The 10,416-nt window shown below is 39.9% G+C and overlaps 1 protein-coding gene across 1 annotated transcript; it reads left to right on the top strand.

Annotated features, from left to right (window-relative positions):
- The first annotated feature begins 3,991 nt into the window (after positions 1-3,991).
- Positions 3,992-7,773, top strand: LOC104223305 (beta-hexosaminidase 2). Its single transcript, XM_009774720.2, has 2 exons — positions 3,992-4,891; positions 6,639-7,773. Exons 1-2 carry the CDS (start codon positions 4,039-4,041, stop codon positions 7,586-7,588), a joined length of 1,803 nt encoding a protein of 600 aa, XP_009773022.1. The 5' UTR covers positions 3,992-4,038; the 3' UTR covers positions 7,589-7,773.
- The last annotated feature ends 2,643 nt before the right edge of the window (positions 7,774-10,416 follow it).

Below are 10,416 nucleotides of genomic sequence, written 5' to 3'. Positions count from 1 at the left end.
TGGGTTTATCTTTTGAAAAATAAAGATCAGGTATTTTAAGTTTTCCAGAAATTTCATGCTCTGGTGGAAAGGGAGATAGGCCAAATGTTAAAGCGTCTCCGAAGTGACAATGGAGGTGAGTAATTTCCAGGGAATTTGAAGAGTATTATTTGAACCATGGGATCAGACATGAAAAGACAGTTCCTAGAACCCCACAACACAGTGGTGTAGTTGAGATAATGAACCGCACCATTGTTGAGAAGGTGAAAAACATGCTCAGAATAGCTAAACTGCTTAAGTCACTCTGGGGTGAAGCAGTTCAGACAACTTGTTACCTGATCAATAGGAGTCCATCAGTTCTATTAGAGTTTGACATCCCAGAGAGAGTTTGGACCAACAAGGAGGTGTCCTACGCACATCTAAAGGTATTCAATTGCAGAGCTTTTGCACATGTACCAAAGGAGCAGAGAACAAAGATGGATGAAAAATCCGTTCCATGCATATTCATCGGATATGAAGATGAAGAGTTCTGGTACAAATTGTGGGATCCTATAAAAAAGAAGGTCATTAGAAGCAGAGATGTAATCTTCTGAGAAAGTGAAGTTGAAGTTGTAGATGATCAGTTAGAGAAGTCCAAGAATGGTATAATCCCTAACCTTCTTACCATTACTTCTACTTCTAACAATCTCACAAGTGCAGAAAGTAGGACTGACGAGGTTACCAAGCAAGGGGAGCAACCTGGTGAGGTTATTGAGCAGGGGAGCAACTTGATGATGATATCAAGGAAGTTAAGTACCCCACTCAGGAAGAAGAACAACCTCAACCTCTGAGGAGATAAGAGAGGCCAAGGGTAGAGTCATACATGTACCCTTCCATTGAGTATGTCCTTATCATTGATGAATGGAAGCTAGAAAGTCTTAAAGAGATATTGTCCCATCCCAAAAAGAACCAGTGGATGAAAGCCATTAAAGAAGAGATTGAATCTCTGCAGAAAATGGCACATACAAGCTGGTTGAACTTTCTAAGGGTAAACGACCACTCAAATACAAATGGGTCTTTAAACTCAAGAAAGATGGAAATGGCAAGATGATAAGATACAAAGCTCGATTAGTGGTAAAAGGCGTTGAACAGAAGAAAGGAATTAATTTTGATGAAATTTTCTTATCTGTTGTCAAAATGACTTCTATTCGAACAATCTTGAGCTTAGCAGCTAGCCTTGATTTTGAAGTGGAACAGTTGGACGTGAAAATTGCATTTCTTTATGGAGATTCGGAAGAGGAGATCTATATGGAGCAACTAGAAGGATTTGAAGTAGCTGAAAGGAAACACATGGTGTGCAAACTGAATAAGAGTTTTTATGGGTTGAAACATGCACCAAGGTAGTGGTACAAGAAGTTTGACTCATCATGAAAAGTCAAACTTACATAAAGACATATTCTGATCTATGTATACTTCAAAAGATTTTCTGACAACAATTTTATTATTTTGTTGTTGTATGTGGATGACATGTTAATTGTATGAAAAGACAAGGAGTTGATCGCAAAGTTGGAGGGAGATTTGTCCAAGTCATTTGATATGAAGGACTTGGGCCCAGCACAACAAATTCTGGGTATGAAGATAGTTCGAGAGTGAATAAACAGAAAGTTGTGGCTGTCTCAGGAGAAGTACATTGAACGTGTACTGGAACGCTTCAACATGAAGATGCTAAGCCAGTCAGCACGCCTCTTGTTAGTCATCTGAAGTTAATCAAGAAGATGTGTCCTACAACAATGGAGGAAAATAAGAGCTTGACCAAAGTTCTTTATTCCTCTGCCGTCGGAAGTTTGATGTATTCAATGGTATGCACTAGACCTGATATTGCTCACGCAGTTGGTGTTGTCAGCAGGTTTCTTGAAAATTTTGGAAAAGAATACTGGGAGGCAGTCAAGTGGATACTCTGGTACCTGAGAGGTACTGCAGGAGATTGTTTGTGCTTTGGACGATCTAATCCAATCTTGAAAGGCTATACAGATGTTGATATGACAGGTGACATTGATAACAAAAAATTCACTATTGGATATTTGTTTACATTTTCAGTGGGAGTTATATCATGGCAGTCTAGATTCAGAAGTGTGTCACACTCTCTACAACTAAAGCAGAGTATATTGCCGCTACTGAAGCTGGAAAAGAGATGATATGATTGAAACAACTCCTTCAAGAGCTTGGATTGCATCAGAAGGAGTATGTTGTCTATTGTGACAGTCAAAGTGCAATCGATCTTAGCAAGAACTCCATGTACCATGCAAGGACCAACCACATCGACGTGAAATATCACTGGATTCGAGAAATGATAGAGAATGAATCTCTAAAAACCTTGAAGATTCCTACAAGTGAGAATCCCGCACATATGCTAACCAAGGTGGTACCAAGAGACAAGTTCGAATTGTGCAAAGAACTTGCCGGCTTGCACTTAAGCTAGAAGTCCGGTGTTACCTCCTTAAGCTAAATGGGTCTGGAGGGGAAGATTTGTTGGGTACATCCCCATAAATGAAAAACAAGAAAAGGAAGGAAAACTGTTAGATTTATTATGACTTATTTGATTTGCAAACTGTCAAATATAATAAGCGCTCAACACTATAAAAGGAGAGCTTCGATTCTCATTTCTATACACCAACAAAGAGAGAAAGAAAGAGTGAGGCATCACAGACATGATATAAGAAAATAGTCTGTGAGAAAAATAGAGAGTGAACAATATTGTAGTGAGGTGGGAATATCATAAGAGGGTTATTTCTTTTGAGTGTTGTAGTGGTCTTTAGAGTATTTTACTCGGACATTTAAAGTGTAAAATTCCTTACTATAGTGATATCAATTACTCATCTCGAGGCCGTGGTTTTTCCCTTATTCAAAAGGGCTTTCCACGTAAAAATCTTGGTGTCGTTTTCACTCTTTTATTCTTGTTAATTACCGTACCTCGGTGTTACGTTATTATTCCGCTTTTATTACCGTGACTATTATTTTTGTGGAGTTTATTCCCAACATTCAAAAGAGACAAAAACAAACTAAAGACAAAAACCAGGGGCGTCGGCTTTTGCACCATAGTGAATATCTACAACGATACAAGGAAAATACTCAACAAAAAACATTTGGCACTGCACCATTTCACAATCTGAGTTCCCTAAGGCCTTAGAAGATCATATCTATTTTTTAAAAACAAATTTAAACGAGAAGGGAAATAGATACTTAGAAGATAACTTTACTACTATAAGCACAAAAAATAGAAGTAAATCCTAAAAATTAGAGTAAGTTAAAATAGAGTACTTTAAGATTTCGAGCCGTCCGGCCATTTTTTAGGGGACAACGACTACGACTATGACTATTTCTAATCTTTAGCTGCTCGCCTGCAATCTCTGTAAACTAGTCTTTACCACTTATGGGCCGTTGATTAACCTTTTTTACATTCGTCTAATTGTTTCACTATAAACTTAAAGTTAGGTTATCATTTTCAAAAAAGGGGGTTGGTAACAGTACTCAAGGTGCATCTTCCTCAATAATCAATCCTTTGCACCGGACCAAATAACCAAAAATCAAGTACTTATTAGTCTATACGAGAAAGTAAACGTACGCTTTGCATTATCCCATCAAGAAGGTAAATCTTGCTTAAACTAGAGTTACTAGCATAATAAGCACAAAATTACAAAAAGACATATAGTAGTCTTAATCATAAGGATATTTGTCTATACTATTATTCATCTCTATCTTAAACGTCTAATTTAATTTGACACACTGCTAATTGGAGTAGTAAGGATGGATTTGAAAAGAAAAAAAATACAAATAATGAGTCTCCAAACCAAAGAAGAAATGCCTCAAGTTCTCAAATTTATTTACTAAGAGTAAAAGAAAATTGAAGTTTCAGTCACTTTGATATCCAAATGACAAACAAAGACTTGAAAGCTGAAAGGAAAGTAACTAATTCAAGTCTTTAAAACAGTGGAGAACAAGATTCAACAAACAAATACTCCTATTCTAAATCAAATAGTATATAGGAAAATAACATAATAAATACTCCTCTCCACTCTTTGAATGGCTTACTTCAACTTCAAAATCATTTCATTTCTCTCCTCAAAACAACACCACAAAATGAGAGGAGAGAAAACATTGTTCTCCTTTCTTCCACTATTCCTTATCTCCTTGTTATTCTTTATCTTCATTTCTCAAACAACAGCTACAAATTACCCAATCAATGTCTGGCCCAAGCCCACCACATTCAATTGGCCCAACCCAAAATCCATCTCCCTCTCCCCAAACTTCACCATCTCCCACCCACCCCACCGTTACCTCACTTCCGCCGTTTACCGTTACCTCCACCTCATCCTCTCTGAGCACCACCATCCAATCATCACTCCGGCGATCAATCTGACGTCATCAACACCGTTACATAGCCTCATCATCTCCATCTCCGACGTCACTTCACCCCTTGCTCACGGAGTCAACGAATCCTATGTTCTCTCCACTCCTTCCGACGGCTCCCCCTCCGCCTATATCACTGCCGAAACTGTATGGGGAGCCATGCTAGGTCTCGAGACATTCTCGCAACTCGTGTACGGAAAACCTACCAGAGTCGCCGCCGGCGTGTACATACACGATCTGCCGATTTTCGCGCACCGAGGTGTGATGCTGGACACTTCGAGAAACTTCTACGGCGTTGATGATTTGTTGAGGCTTATTAAAGCTATGAGTATGAACAAGTTGAATGTTTTCCACTGGCACATAACTGATTCACATTCGTTTCCGCTTGTGATTCCTTCGGAGCCGGAGCTCGCCGGAAAAGGAGCATACGGCAATGAGATGATGTACTCGCCGGCGGACGTGCAGAAGATCGTGGAATTTGGACTGGAACATGGAGTTAGAGTTTTACCGGAAATTGACATGCCTGGTAAGTTCCTTTTGGATGCTTATTACACCAAACGGATAATATCTTTTAAAATTTTCTAGGTAACCCCGTAAAGGAACAAGATTGGACTTTTGGAAGTATTATTTTAATTTATTAAGAACATGGTGATTTTTCCCCTTCAGAACATGGGGATCATTAATTAATTTGTTGGAACTTTCTTGAATTTATTTTTATTAATTTTGTACTTTTTGTCTTATGTCAAAAGGTACGAATAACTTTTTACATATACAAAACAATTGATAGAAAACAAAACCTTTAGGAATAATTAGAGTCTAGTGGCGGAAGAGAGGTGCATGGATATACATGTCAAAAATTATTGAAATTTCAATAAAATATTAAATTTTGAGCTCATAATTTTAGAAGTTCTAGATTACTATATCTAAAACTCATTTTGGATCCCAGTCAGAGGCAAAACGCAATAACCCTCCCCAGAAGCAGGTAGTGATAGTTTTGAGAAAGCACATAGAAAACCATTTTCCCATAAATGTCACATTGGTTCCTTTGTATAAATAGTGTGAAATAAGATTTCCTTATGCTTTTAGTAGCAACTGAATTCTGAAGTGAAAACAAGCTGAGTAAAACTGCTCTTTGCCAAAGGGAAATTAGAGTTTTGGGGTAGCTTTTTCTTGAATAACAACTTCTTTAATGATAAAAGCACCATTGGCAGAAAAATATTTCTGGAAAGGTAATATAGATTCATGCACATTGGATTACAAAGTACAATTATTTTGTTTAGATATTCCTAGGTAAGGCCATATTGGACAGGATAGGATTCTGAAGTAGTATCATTTAACCCATCCAATCCCGGGGATACTTCATTCAAATAAAAACTATCCAATCCTGGGGATCGCTATATAATTTATTGGAACTTAAAAGAACCTTGGGGCACATTAAACAAATGAAAATACTGAATGGCATGCAACGGAAGTTATCATATTGAATATTTTGATCAGATTCTTTTATTTTTCTGGTTAAAAATATTCAGCTAATTGATGGTGTGGCCTTGATAGTTTTTGGTCCATATTGGGTTGTTAATACTTGAATGAGTTAAGGGAATCTCTTATCCGAAGTGGATCTTAATTTTCATCAGCAGACCTGGGACCTATATAGCCTCAGATATGAATTTCCTTTTTCTTTTCTCTTAGAATCCCTATTCCAAATGCAGATGCTATTTCTAGACAGTCATCTATCTTACAGTAAGGCTCACAAAGACACAGGGAACTCACATCATGCACTAAGTAAGGAGGAAAGCCATTACAACATACTGTTTCAATTCTGTGGAGGGTCTCATCTAAAAGCTTAAATCTTGAAGAGAGGCTACTTTTATTTATAATAGGTTTTTCGACACGTTCCCTAAATGTTTCTCTCGGGTTAAGTTTGTGAAACTATTTTGTTGCTGCGTAGTGCTCTGATATCAAATTGAGTTTTGTGAACAGTCTCATCTAAACACTTATAACTGAGAAAGGAGACACCTTTTGTAAATTATTACTTTGGGTGTGCATCACTTGTGCTGATTTTAGCATGCATTAATGCACAGAAAAGTTCTTTAAGAAACTCACCGTCGACAATATGAAGTTGGACTAAACTGCTAGCGCATTATTTGCTCGAAACTAGAACTTTTACCTTTACAAATCATGTGAATCTAACTTTAACAATTCGAAAAAAGTTCTGTTTTACTTCAAAAACTTACTAACTACTGAAATGTTTTGTAATTTTGCACATATTGCAGCACATACAGGATCATGGGCTGAAGCTTACCCTGATATTATCACTTGTGCGAATATGTTCTGGTGGCCTGCTGCTAGTAGTCCAGCTCTTGCAGCCGAACCAGGTACTGGTCAACTGAACCCCTTGAGTCCCAAGACCTATGAAGTAGTCAAGAATGTCATCCACGATACAATCGCCATGTTTCCAGATTCATTCTTTCACGGGGGAGCAGATGAGATCAATTCAGCGTGTTGGAATACTGATCCATCAATCCAAAAGTTTGTTGCTAGCAATGGAACTCTCAGTCAGCTGCTCGAAATGTTTATCAATAATACCTTACCTGAAATCCTCTCACTCAACCGTACGGTGGTCTACTGGGAGGATGTTATATTGAGTGCTAATGTGAAAGTGAGTCCATCTCTGCTTTCCCCAGAGAATGTTGTTATGCAAACTTGGAATAATGGACCAAACAATACTAAGCAGCTTGTCTCTTCTGGCTACCGTGTCATTGTGTCATCTGCAGAGTACTATTACTTGGATTGTGGCCATGGGAGCTTCGTTGGAAATGACAGCCGCTATGACCAGCCACCAGGTACTGACCAAGGCAATGGTGGATCCTGGTGCGGACCTTTCAAAACCTGGGAAACCATTTACAACTATGATATAACCTATGGCCTATCTGACGAGGAGGCTCAATTGGTAATTGGAGGGGAAGTAGCTTTATGGTCAGAACAAGCTGATTCAACTGTTATGGATTCAAGAATCTGGCCTAGAGCGTCAGCAATGGCAGAAACATTGTGGTCAGGGAATTGCGATGAAAGAGGAATGAAGAGATATGCTGAGGCTACTGATCGATTGAATGAATGGAGGTACAGAATGGTTGCCAGAGGAATAGGTGCTGAACCGATTCAGCCACTTTGGTGTGTCAAGAACCCAGGGATGTGTAACACAGTTCATCCATTTACTAGCTGATTATTCATCCGTGTGTACTGTTCTCTTTTTTCAGTTTGCTTTCTCATTTCCTCTCAATTTTATTCAAAGCTGAAAAGAGGGCCATTTAATTATCTTTATTATCTTCTAATTCATTGTCAGTTTCTTATTGTAATGTTACCACATTATTAAGATTTTACTAAGCAAATGAATTCAGGAATTTTCTATATTGCTGTTGTCCCAATCTCTACTTTGCTGAGGATGCGACTATGTGAAACTAGATGCAGCAAACTCTGTGCAGAACGCACTTCCTGTGAAGAGGATAAAAGGTGGAGAATGCAAATGCTTAGATTATGACATATAAAAAAAAAACAAAAAAAAACAACAACAACAACAACAACAACATACCCAGTAATATCCCACATTGTGAGGTCTGGGGAGGGTAGTGTGTACGCAGACCTTACCCTTACCTTGTGAGGATAGAGAGGTTGTTTCCAATAGACCCTCGGCTCAGGAAAGCATAAGCAATATATTAATGAAAATATGGACAAGAAGGGACAATACCAAAAAATCATATAAAAGCAGAATAAAAACAACAAAACAGTTAGGTGATCAACAATGAAAAATAACTATTAGTCATAAAAACCTACTACCAACAGAAAGCGAGACTGCGTGCCAATACTACTGTTATGAACACTCAAGATTACCTACTATACTACCCTAATCCTCGACCTCCATATCTTCCTATCAAGGGTCATGTCCTCGGTCAGCTGAAGCTGCGTCATGTCATGTCTAATCACCTCTCCCCACCTCTTCTTTGGCCTACCTCTACCTCTCCGTAGACCCTCCAATGTCAACCTCTCACACCTTCTCACCGGTGCGTCTGTGCTCCTCCTCCTCACATGACCAAACCACCTAAACCGCGCTTCTCGCATCCTGTCTTTAATAGGGCCACACCCACCTTGTCGCGAATAACTTCATTTCTGATCCTATCTAACCTGGTGTGCCTGCACATCCATCTCAACATCCTCATCCCTGATACCTTCATCTTCTGGACATGAACGTCCAACATTCAGCCCTATACAACATCGTTGGTCTGCCCACCACTCTGTTGAAGTTACCCTTAAGTATCGGTGGCACCTTCTTGTCACACAGAACACCGGAAGCGAGTCTCCATTTCATCCATCCCGCCCCAATACGATGTGTGACATCTCCATTAATCTCCTCATCCACCTGAATAATAGACCCAAGGTATTTAAAACTCCCTCTCCTAGGGATGACCTACGAGTCCAGCCTTACCTCCCCTTCCCCTCCTTGAGTCACGCCACTGAACTTACACTCCAAGTATTTTGTCTTAGTCCTGCTCAACTTGAAACCTTTAGATTCTAGGGTCTGGCTCCATACCTTTAATTGCGCGTTCACACCGTCTCGCGTATTGTCAATCAGTACAATATCATCTATAAATAGCATGCACCACGGTACCTCCCCTTGGATGTGGCACGTCAGTACGTCCATCACCAGAGCAAACAAAAAAGAGCTAAGTGTCGACCCATGATGCAAGCCTATCATAACCGTAAAATGGTCCGAATCCCCACCCACCATCTTCACTCGGGTCTTTACTCCATCATACATGTCCTTAATCAACCTAACGCAGGCAACAAGTACACCTCTAACCTCCAAACATCTTCACAAAACCTCCTTCAAAACTTTATCGTACGCCTTTTCTAAGTCGATGAACACCATATGCAAGTCCTTCTCTCTCTCTGTCCATGTACTGCTCCATCATTCTCCCAACAAGTGGATGACTTCTGTAGTTGAATGCCCTGGTATAAACCCAAACTGGCTCTCGAAAATAGACACACTCCTCACCACCCTTAACTCTACCACTTTCTCCCAGACTTTCATAGTATGGCTAAGCAGCTTAATACCCCGATAGTTATTACAATTTTGGATATCACCCTTGTTCTTGTATACAGGAACCATCATGCTCCACCTCCACTCATCGAGCATCTTCTTCATTCTAAAAATTACATTAAATAACCTAGTGAGACACTCTAAGCCTGCCTTGCCCGCACTCTTCCAAAACTCCACCCGGATTTTCATCCGGCCCAATTGTTTTGCCCATGTTCATCTTATGCATAGCCCCCTCACCTAATACAATGCTCTTGTCCCCTTCCTCGTTCAAGAGACTATGGAAGTAGGTCTTCCATCTCCGATGGATAAGCTCCTCATCCAACAAACCTCTATATTCTTCGCCCTTGATATATTTCACTTGGTCCAAGTCTCGTGTCTTGGCTAACCTGAACAACCTCTTATCCCCACCTCAACCCTCGAGTTCCTCATACAAACGACTAAAAGTTGCAGTTTTGGCCACCATAACTGCTAGCTTTGCCTCCTTTTTATCTAACTTATAATGCTCCTTATTCGCCCTCTTCTCCTCATCGTCTACACTTTCCACTAGCTTCAAATACGCTACTTTCTTGGTTTCCACTTTTCCTTGAACCTCTCTATTCCACCGCAAGTCTCCCTTGTGACCACCAGAGTAATCCTTTGAGACCCCTAATACCTCTCTCGCAGCTTCCCTAATGCATTGCACAGTCGTGGTCCACACATAGCGCTTGCTCCCCACTTGATCCTATGTTGTATATACATCGCCCTCTTCCTCCACTTCCTTGTGATCTCAAGGTCCATGACCAGGAGCCTATGAAGGGTCGAGAGGTTCTCACTCGAGATGGTCTTGCAATCCGTGCAAAGACCTCTATCGGACTTCCTGTAGAGTAAATAATCAATATGAGTCTCGCTCGCCGAACTCCGGAAGGTGACCAAGTGCTCCCTCTTCTTCAAGAAACTCGAATTTTTTATCACCAAAT

Source organism: Nicotiana sylvestris, chromosome 1 (assembly GCF_000393655.2).
Source record: "Nicotiana sylvestris chromosome 1, ASM39365v2, whole genome shotgun sequence".
Lineage (NCBI taxonomy): Eukaryota > Viridiplantae > Streptophyta > Magnoliopsida > Solanales > Solanaceae > Nicotiana > Nicotiana sylvestris.
This window is presented reverse-complemented; position numbering and strand designations above follow the sequence as displayed.

Coding starts and splice junctions, on each gene's coding strand:
- LOC104223305 (XM_009774720.2), top strand. CDS start 4,039: ATGGCTTACTTCAACTTCAAAATCATTTCATTTCTCTCCTCAAAACAA. Junction 4,892..6,638: donor ACCGGAAATTGACATGCCTG/GTAAGTTCCTTT, acceptor CACATATTGCAG/CACATACAGGATCATGGGCT.